Below are 17,324 nucleotides of genomic sequence, written 5' to 3'. Positions count from 1 at the left end.
AATGGCCCCTGGGCACCGGCATGTAGGTACCCATTTTTGGTAAGCTTTGTAGTATTTGGATACGTTAAGAACATCATTGCGCCAAATAAACCAGCAACCGAGGGTCTTCGCTAAGGCCCGCTCTGCACCAGCACATACGATAATCTGAAAATGTTTGGATTTGGGCCCAGTTCCTACTATACCATAGTAATAGCAAATATAAAACAACACATACTTACTGCGGGAATGTCTATAGACACTCGTAGGGATGGCAGACTGTTAATATAGTTCATGGCTTAGCACTTCATACGCCCTTGAAGACTGCTATTCCGCAATATTACAAATCAAGTCTTTGGTACAAAGCACGATGCTGAGAGATAGCTTGGAAGTATAATAACGGTACATTAAGTCTCCTTTACGGCCTGTGACTGGCTGACTTCGGCGTTCTCTAAGTCCATTCCCTCATGAATAACCGCTCCTTCAGGCACCGAAATGTCGGCGGAGCGAGCCCGGACAAACCTGGTTTTCTTGAAGACTTTCCAAAAGACGAAGAGACAGATGTAGATCGGCAAACCAATGTACGCTGCGATGAAATCCGAAGTTGACCAGTTCCCATCCGTGAAGACAGCGAATCCATTTCCCAGGGCAACAAAGCCGAAATACACAAGGCTGAAGTATGCGGCGTAGGGTTGGAAAGGGGTCCGGAATGGGAGTGAGTCGACTCCAACGCCCTGGGCATTAATGGCTGCGCGGAAACGAATATATGACAGGGCGATAGTCATCCACGTCAAGAAACTGCTGAATGTTGTGATGTTCATGAACCACAGGAAGACCTTGTCTGCGCCGTTGGAGACGCTCATGTAGGTGAGCAGAGACACGGACGATGTTATGCTAACAGCGAAGTATGGGATTCCCCTATTAGAAAGAGAAGAGTCAGTCACTCGAGACTTTTCGGGAAGTGTCAAGGTAAATTCGGATATCCTACCTTGATGAACAGCGTAGGAGAAACCGCGGTGCCTGGCCACGTTGTGCAAGAGAATACAGATAGCGAGAGGCTTTAAAAAGCATGTTATTAGCAACTGAGACCGCTGAGACCAGAATAACTGCATTCAGAATGGACGGCAACACTGGTATTCCGGCGTTGACAATGGCGATAACCCACGGCGAAGCAGCCGCTCCAGCGCCGCCGTGTAACAACCTGGGGTCATCGTAGGGAACGATTAGTCCGATTGCGAAGGACCCCAGCACATAGAAGAGCAGGATTCTGAAGAAGATGATGCGTATTGCCATTGGTATGTTCTTCCGTGGGTTCTGGGCCTCACCAGCAGCCGCGATGATACCCTCGGAGCCGCCAAACGCAAACGCAGCGGCGACCACAGTTGAAAACCAACCTGCGAATCTCCCGGTAGGGCCAGTTCCTATATACTCTCTCATTGCGCCGGGGTCCATCCAGTAGTGGAACCCTAGTCGGTCCTGGGCAGGAGCGCCACCAAGATCGATGACCAGTGACAGGATGAGCAACCCTACCATCGTTGCTAGTTTAATGATACTGAATATGAACTCTGCTTCGCCGAATATGGATACGACAATGATGTTCAGCAGGACCACAACTATAATGATAATTGTTATCCAGACGGCCGGGTTCACCGAAGTGGTCCAGTATTCAATCACCAGAGCCGCGGCAGACGCCTCAGCGCAGACGACCATCGCGTTAGCGTACCAAACCTGTCAGCTTGTTAGCTAGATAAGCGCTTCAATCATTGATGACCGGGGTTGATTGGTACTGCTGACATTCCAACCTACTGCGAATCCTAGAGCATCGTCCACAAACCGAGAACAATAGGTTGGAACGGCCCCCGGAACGGGCATCCAAGTACCCATCTCTCCTAAACACTGCATCTGAAAGGCGATTATTAGAAGTTAGCTGTCCCGTGTTTCTCGATAGTACCCTTTGTGACTGACTTACCGTTGCATAAACCGCCAGCGAAGTGGTCGAATAGGACAGAAACACAGACAATGGCCCTCCACGACTGAGTGCCTCGCCGATAGCCAGGAAGAGCCCCGTGCCAACCGCACTCCCAAGGGCCATGAGTGTAAAGTGCCGGGTTTTGAGTCTATCGCCAGAGTCAGAGAACCAAAAACGAGCGACTGGTGGTGTGCGTCAAATACCCTCTCTTAACTGACTGGCCCTCTTCACGCACATCTTGGACGCTCGGCTTTAGTTGATTCTCCGTCGTCGACGGGGAACCAAGTACGTCCAGATCGATGGACTCACTTCCATTGTGGCCTGTCATAGTAGTATATCCAGAAGCCGAAATCGTTGAACTTGCAAGTTTTCTCAGGTGGAGACACGGGGAAGTGCAATGAGCAATGTAGAAGGGGAGTAGAACATAGACTTGAAATCTACGAAGCAAGAGGCCGGTAAAATAAACTGGATATTAAGCAATAGCCATAGATGGATACCCCACATAATCTACCCCGGATCCAAATGGTTGTCGGTCGAGCCGACCTAGTTGTAAGTTTCAAATACGGTCACCAGTAAAAGTACTTGAGTGCTGGTACATCGGAACAAACCTCAATTCCCATAATAACTTGTGTAATAACTAGTGGGATACCAGTTAGGTTTGATAACCACAGGATCAGCTCAAAGAAGAAGATGGGGCATTGCCCAATCTCGCCTCTCGGTTACGAGTATATAATTTTGAGTTCGCGTAGCAAAAATCACTCCCTGACGGATATCGATCCAATCGGAAGCCGGTCCCTGAAGAGCACGCGGAGACGGGACCCAATCGGAGGCCGCTCCGTGAGCGCGAATTAAATTCTGGCCCACATCGCGAACTCAATTTACTTCCCCAGAATCGCAGAACCCAACGGCAAAATATCTACTCACAGTCTGAAAACGTTACGACGTGAATTCTTCTAGTCGAATGCCCACTTTCTAATTACCTAAGTGTGGGAATTTAAGCTTTCCACTAGACGGAGGAGGGAATTTGCGAACGCTCGGGAAACTTTCCAAGAGATAGGAGCCATGCTACTCTGGTTCGGAAATGTGTGAAATATGTGAAATACATGGGGTCTCCTCGTAATTCGAATGACAATTCAGACGTCGCGGTCTCTGATGAAAGCCATGGCAGAACAACCTAACTTCCTCATTATTGTTGCTGATGATCTTGGCTTTTCCGATACTGGGTGCTTTGGCGGGGAAATCAAGACTCCTAATATCGATAGTCTGGTGAACGGAGGTATTCGATTCACTGACTTTCATGCTGCGGCAGCATGCTCGCCTACTCGAGCCATGCTCCTAAGTGGAACGGATAACCGTAAGTCGTCCGGATCTACACTCAGATTTCGAGCAACTGAGTATCTCTCGTGCAGATATCGCCGGTATTGGGACAATGGCTGAAATGTGGTCTGAGAACCAGAAAGGAAAACCTGGGTATGAAGGTTACCTGAATGACCGAGTAGTGCCTGTGCCAGAGTTGCTTCAATCTGCCGGTTATCATACCATGATGTCAGGAAAATGGCATCTTGGTCTGACCCCTGATCGATGGCCAAGCCGGAGAGGCTTCGATCGATCTTTTTCACTACTCCCAGTGTGTCTCACCCATGTATAATATTTCTCATAGGTATAATACTAACAATTTCCAGGGAGCTGCAAATCATTTTGCCTGGGAACCCCAATTACAAGCGGACAAAAGAGCTCCAGGTATCCTGGGAGAAATAAATGCCTTCTATGTGGAAGACGATGCGCAGATTGAGCCCCACGAACTGGGAGAGGACTTCTATTCCTCTGAAGCGTTTGCAACCAAGCTTATACAGTACCTTGATGAACGAGATTCAAAGCAAAAGGAGAAACCATTCTTTGCATATCTCGCCTTTTCCGCACCTCATTGGCCACTGCAAGCACCAGAAAGCGATATCCAGGACTACCGTGGTGTTTATGATGAGGGACCTGAGGTACTCCGCCAAACTCGCCTCAGCAGTCTCAAGAACCTTGGTCTGATCCCTGAACATGCGATCCCGCATGACGTTGTGGCAATCGGAGGCCATGATCTTTCTAAAGACTGGGAATCACTTGACTCGACAAAACGACGATTCTCTTCTCGGACAATGGAATGCTTTGCAGGTATGGTTCAAAACATGGATCAGCAAATTGGACGTGTCTTGCAATACCTCCGCAACGAAGGTGAATTAGACAACACGTTCGTATTATTCATGTCAGACAATGGCGCAGAAGGTCTCTTGCTAGAAGCCATTCCCATAATTAAGGGAGATGTCCATGAGCATATTGCGAACTATTATGACAACTCGTTGGATAACTTGGGTAAGAAGAATTCCTTTGTCTGGTACGGTCCACACTGGGCCTCTGCTGCGACTGCACCAGGGCGTTTGTATAAGTCGTTTACAACAGAGGGCGGGGTTCGCGTCCCTCTTGTTTTGAATTATCCACCGTTGACGAGATACATGCCGAACATCGACCACGCATTTGCGACCGTCATGGATATCGCCCCGACCGTGCTTGAACTGGCCGGGGTGCAACATCCAGGAACAACTTACTGCGGCCGCACAGTCGCGCCAATCCGTGGCAAATCTTGGATTCCTCATCTCGCAGGACAGACAGGCAGCATTCATCCTGACGATATGGCCATGGGATGGGAGCTCTTTGGGAGACAAGCTATCCGGAAGGGAAGATTCAAAGCGGTGTATATACCCAAGCCATATGGGCCCGAGAAATGGCAACTGTATGATCTGAAGAGTGATCCCGGTGAACGAGTCGACTTTGCGGATCAAAAACCAGAGATCCTAGCAGACCTGATGGAGGAGTGGGAGAAATATGTGCATGAAGTTGGATTGATTGCGGGATCTGCACAGCCATTCTATGAGGTGGATCAGGACGGCCATTCTGTATAGGGATAGTAATTAGTATATAACGTCACACTCCATTGTTGATATTCTTGAGGAATCAACATTGCCCTGCTCGTTGTGTATATAGACTCATGTTTCCCTCCGAATATGACAATCAACAATACCTCTGAACTACAACAGTCCAGACCAGTCGGAGTGCAGCAGCACAGGGAAACGACTTGTCTTCCACCGCCAAATTCAACCTTCAACCCCCATTCTAAGTTCTGAACCAGGCTTGTTGTCTGCTGAGATTGCCGCCGATGACCTTGTAGTCCTTTCGTGGAGCCACTTTGACCTACCGGAGAACGAGTAAGGCCAGTTAATGGCGCAAGATTCGGCCACGCATGTTTCTCAGATTATATTTATCTGAATTGGTATATCTGAGCTGGTACATCTGTGGGTAGGGGATTGTTCATCTATTATTCTTGCCACTACGTGATAAGTATCGCGCAAGCACCTTAACTTAATTCAATCTTTGCAGCCTCCTATGCTATTAACTAACTAGCTTTATTGTGCTGCGGCAATACTGCCGCATGACTTGCATTCACGACTTCTCTCGTTCCCCATCCAATCCTCAATGACGTCTTTGAGCTGCGTTTCCATATTCTCACAGTAGAATTGCTCTTCACGGATAACGGTGGGTATTTCACCATGTTCCCTTTCGTTCTCGCAGTACCACCGTAGACGATCGATGCTTCCTGCAGGACGGTTCCTTTCCATAACCAGGCCGATTGTATTCCCCTGGCGGCGGGGGGAGTGTGGAACGTTGCCTGTGCTTTGTCAGATATTCCATATCATGAAAGAAGAGAATGGTTGTATAATCCGGAGAAATAGTCGGTTAGCGACATACCTGGCAAGAGGAACATCTCGCCCTCCTTTATCACGATATCCCGGAATTGATGACCGTTTTCCACTATCTTGAGAAGCATGTCGCCTTTGATCTGGTAAAACCATTCCTGTAAGGCATAGTGTTTAGTATCTGATCCACGTCATTTGCTTTCTAGTCGCCGAATGTCCACAACGCACCTCTGTTTGGTTGACTGTAAAGCATTCAAACTAGTTATCTATCTTTGTTCCGACATAAAGCAAACGCACCAGATGACTTACTATGATAGTCTTTTCTCGTGTTTGGGCCGCCGACTGCCATCAGTACAAAGTCGTCGCCGGAATACAAGCATTTGTTATTCACGGGCGGCTGGAGACTGGCGGCATTTTTCTCTAACCAAGAGGCCAGCTGCAGGGGCCCGGGGATGAGAAAGCCGTTGGTTGCAGTCATGATGTTTCGCCGTGTATTGAAAGTGCGGCGTGCGCGGGTTGGTGTTGGGAGGCTGCGATGTGATGCTGCTACGGTGGGAAGGATGACGGTACTACTGGAAGGCGAAGCGGGTCAAATATTGACAATGCGGGGCATTCTCTTAAATACAACCTGGATTGTGAAAGCAACTCTGAAAATGCCTGTTCTGAAAAACTGACCTGGTCGCCGGATGCATATCCGACGCTACTCGCCGCCACAGCAGCAGCCATCTACACCTGCGTCGGATTGATCCGTACGGCGTAGAACAGGCCTCTGTGCAGCCTAAAGTTGATTTAAGAAAACAGGGCGGCCGCGAGAGAGCCATGAACCCCATTTGCCAGATTCAACTAGTCTACACCCAGACTCACCAACCCATCATCACCAAATGACGATCTCTTGTGGCTGTCTTTGCGGTCCCTCGGGCCATGACTCCAATGACATAAAGGCTGCGTCTATGCGCATCGACGTCCACACCCACATCATGCCTTCTGAGCTGCCGAGCTTCGCGCACTTGGATGACGCTGTTCCCAGAAATGCGAGTCAAGAATGGATCACTTTGAGACCACACAACGAACAAGACCCTCAGGCAAACGGCATCAGTGGCCCAAAAGCGCCGAAGAAAGTCGACATGTACGTCGGCGACCGGTTTTTCAGAACAGTAGAAGCCAACTGTTACGATCCCGAGGCGCGACTAAAAGACATGGACGAGACCGGGATCGATGTGCAGGTGCTGAGCACCGTCCCAATTCTGTTTTCCTATGACAAGCCGGCGAAACAGGCCGCCTCTATGGCCCGATATCTCAATGATCACATTGCTTCAGTATGTCGCGAATATCCCACGCGGTTCATCGGCCTGGCGACAGTTCCGTTGCAAGATGTCGCGGCCTCGATCGTGGAACTGCGCCGTGCAAAAAAGGAACTGGGTTTGAAGGGCGTGGAGATCGGAGCCGAGATTAACGGGCGCAACCTGGACAGTGCAGAGTTCGAACCTTTCTGGACGGCATGCGAGGAGCTGGACTGTCCTATCTTTGTGCACCCGTTGGGCTACGAATGGGAAAGGGAGAATAAGAGCCGGTGGCAACCGTATTGGTCTGCATGGCTGGTAGGAATGTATGTGCTTATCTATCTGTTCGTCCATGGACTGACAGCTAATCGTGCGTTCTTTTGTAGGCCGAGTGAGACTGCTCTTGCCATGCACGCAATCCTCTCATCCGGCGTGCTAGTCTCCCACCCAAAGCTCCGGTTCTGCTTTGCGCATGCTGGTGGAAGCTATCTACCTTTGCTGGGCCGCATTCAACACGGCTACAACTGTCGGCCGGATCTTGTGGCACATAGCGCGAGGGGCATCTCGCCAGCAGAGTTCTTCAAGCAGCACCAGGCCAACATCTGGCTGGACAGCCTGATGCATGACGCCGACCTCGTAGAGTATATCTGCAAGAAGATTGGCGTCGGAAGAATTGTTCTGGGCAGCGACTATCCGTTTCCCCTGGGAGAGATGCCGCAGCCTGGGGAACTACTGTCCACAGATCCGCAGATCCAGAAACTTTTGTGCGCGAAGAGCAAGGAGCGCATTATGGCGCAGAATGTATTAGAGTTTTTGGGCATAGATAAGATACCTGCCTGAAATGCATGAAGTCATACAAGTGCTGCGTCCGACAGGGTCCGACTTGGAGCGGTGAATATTGACCATCGAATACTAGAAAAGTATCTCTTCACGCCTTGAAGAACACTAGTAGTTGGCCTTATTCAACGACGATTCAGTTGGCAACCAGAGTATCCCATAGACAGTCTGACTGGTTCAAACTTAGGGCTACGTGGGCCCGGCAGCTCCGTGAAGCCAATCGGAGCTTCATCCGTGCCATCATTCCACATACTTGGGACTGCCATATCGTCGCATCAATTCGAATCACCATACATCTCTTACATTTAAACTACACCATACAAATCGCATTCAAGTAGGCTCTTACCACGCTATGACAGCTTAACACCGAGCAAAAGGGAATGAATTCGTACGCCATAGTGGAAAACATGCCAGCAGCGTCGGATGCATATATTAACTAACAGTAGTGGTGAATTACACTCCTATGTAGATGCACGTTAGATGAAAAGACGTGACGCCCGCGCCTCCTATCTACTGTCTTGCATCATTTTTTCTGATAGATGGCGCCGCGGGAAGCAATTCTGGTGGAGATGAAATGCGTTGCCTACCTCGCAGACCGAGATGATCGGGCACAAGGACAAGCCTTTTTTTTTTTTTTTTGGTGACAGAGTTGCTACATAGTGCCACGGCAACATAAAAGACCCCATAAACATTTAATGACTAGATTGATGTGACCTCCAAATCAAAAGGCTCATTTCTACATCGACATGGCTATGCACGACCGAGACTTCACAGCTTCTCCGTCTGGGTCTCACGACCACCAATTCACGGCAGGAGATGGACCCGGATGTACCCGGATGGCTGCAGATTGCTTCAGAATGCCCATCCCCCGGCAATGGGGCCGGTTACGCCCCGACTCGGTTACCATGCGCCTTGGCTCCGCGAGGTTTCGAGGTTGTTGCCCTTCCCAGGTTCACTGGCAGTGCTAATTGCCACCATTATATACTCACCAGTATTGACTTTCGGTAATCGCCAAACCTTGACCTTCTCCAACAGGTACATACTAAATATTATCTCCAGATCGGGCATCATCAAGATGCAAAACGGCACTGAGCGCAAACATGTCCCGTCAGCAGACATCAGGCAAGCCTTCGCGGTTGCCATGTCAGCCATGTACTCCAAGGAGGTCCCTCTGTATGGCAAACTGCTTAGTCTAGTTGGACAGATAAATAAGGGAGTACTTGAGAACGACTCTGCGCTCCGCGAAAAGCTCGCCGCTACCGACAATCTCGACAGAATCCACTTGGAGCGTCACGGAGCTATACGTGTCGGCAGGCCAGACGAGCTGAGCCAGGTCCGGCGCGTCTTACACGTCATGAATATGCTTCCTACTGGATATTATGACCTTGCATCGGCCGGTGTCCCTGTGCACGCGACTTGTTTCCGAGCACCTGAAGCGTCGCAGCTCTCTAAAATTCTTTCCGATTGTTTGTGTCCTTGCTACGTCCAGAGTTGATTGAGTCGGATGACCTTCGCCAACGCACTGCGAGGATTCTTTCCCGTCGGCGTATATTCTCCGACAAGATGTTTACCCTGCTGGCCATCTATGAATCCAACGGTGGCCTTGTCGAAGCTGAAGCCGAAGAGTTTGTCCGCGAAGCAACGAGCGCCTTCCAGTGGCACACCTCGGCCGCAGTATCTCATGCCCAATACCAGGAGATGTCATCCGAAAGCCCGATCCTGGCCGACATTGTTGGATTCAAGTCTCCGCACATCAACCACCTAGCCCCACGAGTACTGGACATTGACGCAGTCCAATCAAGCATGCGAGACTGGGACATACCCGTCAAAGACTATATCGAGGGCCCTCCGAAACGGCAATGTCCTATTCTTCTGCGGCAGACTAGCTTTAAAGCCATCGAGGAACCAATCAACTTTCCTGTGCAGGCTGATGAATCTGAAAATACAAAGCAGTGTGTGCCCGGCAGGCACAAGGCACGCTTCGGCGAGATAGAGCAGCGAGGTGCGGCTCTAACGGTGACAGGACGTCAGTTGTATGATTCGCTTCTGGCAGCAGCGATCAAAGATTCCATCACGCCCGGCGATCGCGCAGCGTTCTCTCAGGTGTTTGCGAGTTTCCCGGACTCGTGGAAGGAGATGCGCGACCTGGAACTGGCATGGTTTCGCTACTACGTCAATCCAAGCAAACGTCATGCACGACCTGCAGCGAAGTCTTTCAACTTGAAACAACTGATCCAGGACGACCTGGTTCGCTACGAGCCCATCGTCTACGAAGACTTCCTCCCCCATAAGCGCGGCCGGTATCTTTCAGAGCAACCTGAACAAGAACGGCGATAACGCAACGGCATACTTGAAGTCCAGTAATCCGGCTAGCAAGCGTGACTTTGAGAAGGCTCTCGGCGTAGAGGTGGCAGACGAAATGGTGTTGTATCAGAGGATCCAGGAGGAGAGCATCGAGCGATGCAAAGCATGGTTTGACAGCGCATAGGAAGGACCGTAGCCATTGCGTACATCTTCTTCTGTAAGCAAAGTCATTTGCCTAGATATTGTTTACATCTTCTGTAAAACAAGTCTTGAGCTTCCATGAATAATGGCATTGTCTAACTCCATATTCAATCTTACTTTCGACCTTCTTTATCTCTATGGGGAAGTCAATTGAAGTCTGAGAGCAACGACTGACAAAAAAATTGTTAACTAAGTTTCTAGATTATAAACGAAGTCTATCTCCTCATTGGAAACCATCAGATGTAACGAGTTCTATCATCTGCGGCGCAGTAGGACCTGTGTCCGTTTGCTAGCCATGAACTGTTCGAATCCAGGCTACTATAGATCCAAGTGAGAACGTATGCCCCCAAGTATCAATTCATCTTTTCTGCTCCTTGACTAATTCGGGTACGGTCAGAAAATGCATCTAAAACCATCTTGATTTCTAGATTGGTTTGCCACGATTAGAACATCCCGCATCTCCTGTCGATAAAATAGTCAAATTCCGCTCCACAAGTGCTTTTTTTTTTTTTTTTTTTAACATTGTATCACCAATCAGCATTGTACGGCAAGATCGTTGCGGCTCTCCAAACTCTTCCTAAGTAGAAAGGAGACATGGACCCGGGCCCGGCCCTTGCCTGACTAGGTAGACTAGAGAGATCCAGCTTGATCTTACTATGTCCTGCCTCTATTACTCTTTACGCAATCACAGGGCATGGGCTTTGATAGCGCATTCAGCAGATAAAAGAACCCCGAACAAACATCTCAAGAACAAACACCCGAATGGTCATTTCTTCATTTCCTATTGCGGCCCTCAGCTTCCTGGCTCTAACCATCACTCCATGGTCACCAAACACCTAACCGCCTTCTTCTCAGCAAACGGCTTCTTTGCCTTCGTTGAAAATCGAAACAGCTACAACGACTGTTGGTCCATAGCCGAGGTGAAGATTGGTACTCGTGGAGATAGGGCTCAGACTATAAGTGACAATTTCATTCTGAATCTGTGGCACGGATTTGCAACAACAAAGCACAGCAGTCAAACACCAATACAGACAAGGAAAGAAACTTCGCGCCATCTACTGAGGCGGCGCAGTCCCTGACCACCAATTCTTCAAACGCTCCCACACGTCCGCAGCCACCGAGGCCTGATATTCAGTAAGCTTGGTCTTGCCCGTCTTGTTGAACCCCCAAAACGTCCACGCAACCTCCTTTGCAATTTCCCACCATTTCCAAGTCGATTCCTCCGCTGGCTGCTGCGTTGCCGCTGTAGGGGCTGCCCCCGCGGTTTTCTTATCCTCATTGACTTGGGAAATGACTTGCTCATCCAAGTCCATCAGAAGGGCTTTGTTTCGTAGAACGCACACCGTGGGCGACTTTGGCGGACGAAACAAGGACTTTGCTGCCTCGGTCTCGTACAGTCCCCAACCTTTGCCCATCTCCTCTAGGACCTGGAGTTTCGTGACCGACTCACAACGTTCGTAACTCCACCGTACAAAATCAGCAGCCAATTGGCGACGCTCTTCCACTCTGCTCTCGTAGGATAACACGTCCCATTTGCTTCCGGTGCCCATGTTCACACCGTGGTTGTAGACACGGCCACCCTTGACATGTTTCGGAAACAAAATGTCATCAAATGCCAATGTTTCCAGGTCTTTCGCATTCTCGCGCGCCCGCTCCATTTTGTTTTGGGTGATATCGTCCCACTGTGTCATGACAATTGTGATGTTCTTGAAGAACTGAGGGCCGCAGAAGCATTCCAGCCATCGGATTGTTGTGGTTTCAGCCCTTGTCAGCCTTGTGTCTTTGGCATTGTGGACAAACATCACACCCGCGATGGTCACCCACTGGCCCAGAGTGCCCACACAGCTCATGATGTCATCGTATACATCCTCATCACTCAGATCTGCTGCTCCAAACCCTGGTGTGTCGATGAAGAGATACTGCTGGCCGTGGATGATGGCTGGGATGACCTGGTAACCAAGAGTTCCTAGGGTGCCCGCGTCAGCATATATCGTCCAGGGCTATGGTCAGGTGTGCAATCCTACCAGAAGTAGCCGAATGGCCAATCTTGAGCTCCTGGCTCGTTATCTCGCCCAGGAGGGTGGTCTTGCCCGAGCCGGTTTGGCCCACGACGAATATAAGCCTGGTGCCCGCGAGGCTAGAGAATGTTAGCAGGGCAAAAACAAACCATCGAGAACGACACTCACTGTTTCTTGATAAACTCGAGAACACCCTTGCTTACTTTCCCCTTTGCCAGCCGGACGAGAGTGGATAATGTTTTGAAAGGCCACGTAAATTTGCCGTTTGGTGCAATGATCGCACCATTGCTTGCAGTGATATCCTCTTCTTCGGCATCGGAGAAAGCAGAGTCGTCGCTCGAGTGCCTTTCGCTTGACACAACCTCAAGACTATCCTTGGGAAGGGAGGAGCTCATCTTCGGTGACGGCACGGCGCTAAAGCACTGAGCACAGGCGGTCGATTAAGGTGCGGCAAAAGAGGTCACAGATACAGTTGAGGTAAAAGCAACTTAAACAAAATAGTGATTTGTGTGTGATCCATCAAGTACATGTGAGGCGATCCGCCCCATTTATGTTGGCAGGGACAAATGCCACTTCTAACCACAACCATATCAACCAGTTTGGTCGTCCAGCCCCTAGCGAGGCTGTGTCATTGAGTGGTGACCGCACCTTGAAAACTCTTGTTCGAAGAGTCATGTTGGCGGCTATTTGGGGATGCAGCGTGAGCCAGTCGTCCCGGACAAGGCAGAGGAGACTACCCTGGATCGAAATACGACAAGGCTATTTTTGTATCGTTTACGCGCCCAACACACTGTTTCTTTTTTTTTTTCCACGGTCGAGCAGCGAAATCATTACTACGTCGAAAAGGACTGTCAACGACTGGGTGAAAATTATCCTTGGTGGCTAGGCCACTGCATATCCGCCTAGCAGGCAAGGCTGATGGCGAATAACGTCCGCATGCTTCTATCCAACCGCGCTACCCACGAGACCGCCTTGCCAGAATTTACATACGAAGCCTCGAGAGATCATAGATTGTAACCGGTTCCAGGTCCAAACGGTGAGCGCTCCTGCAAACCAGGCCCGATCACGAGGCTTAGAATCTGCATTAGCCTTGCGCATCCCACCATGGAATCTGCGAAATAGTTGGTCAGCCCCGCACATAAAAGCATTGCTGGAAGAAGAAAGTATCTATAACATTGCTTGTTAGCCACTGCTTTTCCGCCCGGCCGTGGTGTACGTACAATGGGATCAGCTCACTGGCGTATGGCCGCATCATTTGCCAAATCACCTCCTTTTGAAATCTCCCCGGGGTGCTTCGCGATGGCAAGGCCCTCCTGGTGCATCTCCTTTTGAATCTTCGACACCGGTCGCATGCCGGGCTTTTGTGAGGTCGGTACGGACGTCTCGTAGCAGGCATGATGGCGAACTGTGAGGCTGAAGGAAGGAACGTAAAATGCGGGAAAGATGCTTTACGAGTATCTCGAATTGGAGAACCTTTCTCGAACTTGGAGACACGGTCTCTTTTCGATACCAATCCGGGGTTGGGTAATTCTCCACTTGCACCAAACCAGCAGTTCAGATTTGGAGCTGAGACAGATAGTCCGGGGCCAGAAAGAGACCGGAATTCCACCGGAAAACGCCACCCCCAGCTGGTGGCCTTTCCAGTCATAACTTGCGTGAGATAGATGGCTATGGCTTTTGGTGCAGCGGTCTAGCATCCCTTGCAATGACTCGCCTGTATAATCATCCCCCGGTTATACCTCGACCGTGATTCCATGTTTGTTTGGCAACCAGTGATCGACAGTCGGATATAGTCTGCCTTCTTCATCAAAGACCTACATTCCCGCTCTGCCTAAGTTACCTTGGCCAGTTTTAGGCCATGAGTGGCAACTTTCCAAGGCTGACGTCTAGAGATTATCATCAACAGATAATCCAAGGTGCATAACCCGCTAACAAGCACTATCGTCCCCGCGCTGAACCATATCCACGGTTTATCTGCAATCCACATGAAAACCCTCGCGTCTGCTCGATGCCAAGTGCCACTTTCAATGTTGGTGGTGTATGGCGCGAGTTCGGTTGCATTAATGACCCCCACGGTTGGTGATGATAGTGAAGGCTGTTTAAGCAGGTAATCTTTCACCACTAATGTCAAAAACATAGGCCCAGCGGATACCATTATCGCGCAGTAGGGTTGCAATCGAGCCCAGAACTGGGTCATGGCATGGGAGGCTGGCAGTTTGGTGATTGCCGCCGCATATACTGGATGCTTCGCAGTTGCCATCATGAAACTATTTGTTATACCAGTCGGTAGTGTCGATTGGAAGAGGGCACGGTGTGTCACGGGATCGGATTCAACTGCGTGGACGGGGATGGTCTGATTGCACCACGTATCCATGTCGAGGTAAAGACCGCCATAGTGGTACAAAACAAAGTACCGAATAGCGTCTGCACGCTGAATAGGGAAAGCATAGTTGTCCCAAGTGCCCAGGAACCAAGGGTATTCAATAGAGAGGAAGTCGCGTGCTGAATCATCGGTCCATAGCTGGGGATAATAATCAGTGATCTCTGAAGCTACTTGCTCCCTTCATTATGCAGCCATGCTGATACAGGTAAATGAATATCTCGGGTGATGAGAGATTTACCATGTACTCAAACTCCGAATACGCGTCCTTGCAACTCCTTTGTGACTGGATCCAATCATCTGGAATCACATCTGTTGCGGTAGTCTGGTGTAGGATTCGCGGTATGTTATTTGATTGATTTGTCTGATGCCAGATATCTGAGGTATTGTGGCTAGACAGCACAACATGAGGGTTGAAGAGTTGTTTATTCCGGTAGAGTAGGATAATAAGAGGGTTTAAGGTCTGGAGCAGCAGCCCGACAACTATCAGGTCTGTTAAGAGCAGCAGCATGAGAGTCTTCAGCGGCCTCAGGGTCCATAGATGTTTCAGTCGCCGACCGCGCCACAAGCCAGAATTCCAGTCAAGACCTCGTTCTTCGTCATATAGTCTATTGCTGTTGGTGCTGGTGCCTCTTGAGGCAGAGTAGATGAGGCACCTCCAGAAACTCGTCATCGCAGTGGCGCGTGCCCCAACCTCGGGAAAGTCTGCAGATGTGAGATAAGTTCTGGTTTGGAATATATCAATTATACCTTACCTTAGATATCATATAGCTCATAGCATCTCGCTCTCAACTCCCTGGCTCGTGGTAAAAAAGAAACTAAGCACCTACAACTATGAATGGAGGCTATTTAAGTTTGCGCGTGCAAGTAAAAAACTTTGCAGCCTGCACACACGTAACCGTGTACTATGTGGCCGCCTTCTCCGCGCTATGATTTCTTTGGATCTTTGGAAGGCTGCACCGGGTGTTGCGTCACGACTCGGTGCGCCACTCGCCGGAACCATCAAGGGCCTTTGTTACCTGCTGTATGCGGCGCCCTCTCCTCTTAGGAGATAGTTAAGATCAAACTTTCGACCCTAGAATTAGACATACGGGCATCTGCTAGGTCTAGATCTGAGACAATAGATAAGCTTCTTCTAAATTCTTGTAGCTAGTACACGGGATCTAAAAAATTAAGTACCAGAGAGCCTTTCTTATATATAGTAAGCTTATACTAATATAATAAGCGGAGGGTCGGTACTCCATGAAAGGAACCTCAGTGAATTCTGCTGATAGTGGGTATTAGCTTCCTCCCACAAGCCATGGCTTCTAAAACCGTCGTTATTATTGGCACATCCTTTGCGGAAATCCCGGTTGCGCACTCCTTGCTACAAGTAGTCCCAAGGCTAGTTTTTTTTCCTAGCAAGCAGCCCTGACAGATAGCGCGAATTAATGGGCTCGTGGTAATACACCTTATTCTTTAAAAATCATATTATTTTCCTTTACTTCATGATAACCTTAATTAATATAGTCAGTGGCAAGAAACCACCTGACTCCTTTTCCTACCGAAAAATTAAACAGTATATCGCGGTCTAGTACAAGATATTTCCGGCTAAGCTTAAATTCAAGCTACTCTCAACACGCTAACCAGAGTCCTCATGTCTTCACCGAAATATTTTTAATATATATAACCATTGAGCAGTAAGTATCCTTTCTTATACCAGAATATTATTAAAGCAGGTCTTTCAGGATCAGTATTTTAATCACAAGAGCCTAAATATTTATAAATATCAACATACTTTATATAGCAGACCAGTGTCAGAGCTATAGGATGGGGTTGTTGAACCTCGTTGACGACTCAAGAATACCTACAGCGTCACAAAAGTCCCTTGAAGCATTTCTCGCGTCTGATGTTATCTGCGATATTGTAAAAGCCTGGCCTGGATACTCAATCAGCCGCTGTTGTCCCTTCATCATATTGGGATTCTGGACTCCGGCCTGCTTACAGCTCCAATCAAGACTTTTACCACCTTAGCCTGGGATCTCCGGGAGAAGGCATTACAGTCCTTCTAAATACTTATATTTACTATAGAATAAATTACTGAGTATTAGGGCCTTAGAGGGGTAGTCCTTTATACATGAAAATATTTTCACGCGTATCTGAGATCTAAAACAGAATTAACTATCGTTCCTAGCATCATTTCACAAATATACAGAGAACCTGAATCATTCACAGCCTAGCATCGGTGCTTTGGATATTGGAAAGGAGCTTACCTTGACAAAACGGCTGCTCTCACTGCCAGACTACATCGACGATGCAATTTCCAATACTATAGAAGGTAGTGCCCTTGACCACAGACAGCTTCTTGGGATTGGTAACCAACTCGAACAAGTCATGAACGAGACGGAGATATCTCCCGCAAATCCTTGTGAGGGAGGGATCTCGGTCGTAATGGCGCATGATCTCGTAGCCAAGCTATCTTTGTGGTATAATAGGCCCGATTTCGCCCTAGGGCTGGCGCACGGCCATTGAGGCTGAGCCCTCGACGCCCGACCAGTGTTGGCGCCTGGGCAATTTACACCTGCTGAGGCCCAGCGAGCGACGGATACTTAATTGTAGTTCTCCTTCCCCGACTCGTGCTAA

At 49.1% G+C, this 17,324-nt stretch overlaps 8 protein-coding genes across 8 annotated transcripts; 3 read left to right on the top strand and 5 right to left on the bottom strand.

The window, feature by feature from the left end:
- Nucleotides 1-394: 394 nt before the first annotated feature.
- On the bottom strand, nt 395-2,505 carry ASPSYDRAFT_1161026 (uncharacterized protein; the record flags this gene model as incomplete). The annotated part of the gene is made up of 6 exons (XM_040840088.1): nt 2,149-2,505; nt 1,946-2,093; nt 1,771-1,878; nt 965-1,704; nt 468-894; nt 395-427 (listed from the first exon to the last, which is right to left on the bottom strand). Exons 1-6 carry the CDS (start codon nt 2,271-2,273, stop codon nt 395-397), a joined length of 1,581 nt encoding a protein of 526 aa, XP_040698285.1. The 5' UTR covers nt 2,274-2,505.
- Nucleotides 2,506-3,106: 601 nt separating this feature from the next.
- ASPSYDRAFT_160123 (arylsulfatase) lies at nt 3,107-4,890 on the top strand (the record flags this gene model as incomplete). The annotated part of the gene is made up of 3 exons (XM_040842884.1): nt 3,107-3,299; nt 3,355-3,572; nt 3,628-4,890. 3 exons carry the CDS (start codon nt 3,107-3,109, stop codon nt 4,888-4,890), a joined length of 1,674 nt encoding a protein of 557 aa, XP_040698284.1.
- A 448-nt stretch (nt 4,891-5,338) lies between these two features.
- On the bottom strand, nt 5,339-6,160 carry ASPSYDRAFT_185220 (3-hydroxyanthranilate 3,4-dioxygenase; the record flags this gene model as incomplete). Its single annotated transcript, XM_040843555.1, has 4 exons — nt 5,339-5,654; nt 5,735-5,840; nt 5,911-5,924; nt 5,992-6,160. The coding sequence occupies 4 exons, from the start codon at nt 6,158-6,160 to the stop codon at nt 5,392-5,394; spliced, it is 552 nt and encodes a 183-aa protein (XP_040698283.1). The 3' UTR covers nt 5,339-5,391.
- Nucleotides 6,161-6,563: 403 nt separating this feature from the next.
- Nucleotides 6,564-7,802, top strand: ASPSYDRAFT_159702 (amidohydrolase family protein; the record flags this gene model as incomplete). Its single annotated transcript, XM_040842851.1, has 2 exons — nt 6,564-7,288; nt 7,349-7,802. The coding sequence occupies 2 exons, from the start codon at nt 6,564-6,566 to the stop codon at nt 7,800-7,802; spliced, it is 1,179 nt and encodes a 392-aa protein (XP_040698282.1).
- Nucleotides 7,803-8,874: 1,072 nt separating this feature from the next.
- Nucleotides 8,875-10,287, top strand: ASPSYDRAFT_61083 (uncharacterized protein; the record flags this gene model as incomplete). The annotated part of the gene is made up of 3 exons (XM_040849941.1): nt 8,875-9,204; nt 9,291-10,046; nt 10,075-10,287. The coding sequence occupies 3 exons, from the start codon at nt 8,875-8,877 to the stop codon at nt 10,285-10,287; spliced, it is 1,299 nt and encodes a 432-aa protein (XP_040698281.1).
- Nucleotides 10,288-11,236: 949 nt separating this feature from the next.
- ASPSYDRAFT_49594 (uncharacterized protein) lies at nt 11,237-12,793 on the bottom strand. Its single transcript, XM_040847867.1, has 3 exons — nt 12,491-12,793; nt 12,329-12,441; nt 11,237-12,270 (listed from the first exon to the last, which is right to left on the bottom strand). The coding sequence occupies exons 1-3, from the start codon at nt 12,715-12,717 to the stop codon at nt 11,360-11,362; spliced, it is 1,251 nt and encodes a 416-aa protein (XP_040698280.1). The 5' UTR covers nt 12,718-12,793; the 3' UTR covers nt 11,237-11,359.
- Nucleotides 12,794-13,338: 545 nt separating this feature from the next.
- On the bottom strand, nt 13,339-14,061 carry ASPSYDRAFT_466090 (uncharacterized protein). Its single transcript, XM_040847273.1, has one exon. It carries the CDS (start codon nt 13,968-13,970, stop codon nt 13,449-13,451), a length of 522 nt encoding a protein of 173 aa, XP_040698279.1. The 5' UTR covers nt 13,971-14,061; the 3' UTR covers nt 13,339-13,448.
- Nucleotides 14,062-14,153: 92 nt separating this feature from the next.
- ASPSYDRAFT_160499 (glycosyltransferase family 32 protein) lies at nt 14,154-15,213 on the bottom strand (the record flags this gene model as incomplete). The annotated part of the gene is made up of 2 exons (XM_040842915.1): nt 14,154-14,843; nt 14,944-15,213. The coding sequence occupies 2 exons, from the start codon at nt 15,211-15,213 to the stop codon at nt 14,154-14,156; spliced, it is 960 nt and encodes a 319-aa protein (XP_040698278.1).
- Nucleotides 15,214-17,324: the final 2,111 nt, after the last annotated feature.

This window comes from Aspergillus sydowii, assembly GCF_001890705.1.
Source record: "Aspergillus sydowii CBS 593.65 unplaced genomic scaffold ASPSYscaffold_13, whole genome shotgun sequence".
Classification (NCBI taxonomy): Eukaryota; Fungi; Ascomycota; class Eurotiomycetes; order Eurotiales; family Aspergillaceae; genus Aspergillus; species Aspergillus sydowii.
The sequence above is the reverse complement of the archived record's forward strand: the minus strand, read 5'-3'. Positions and strand labels throughout refer to the sequence as shown.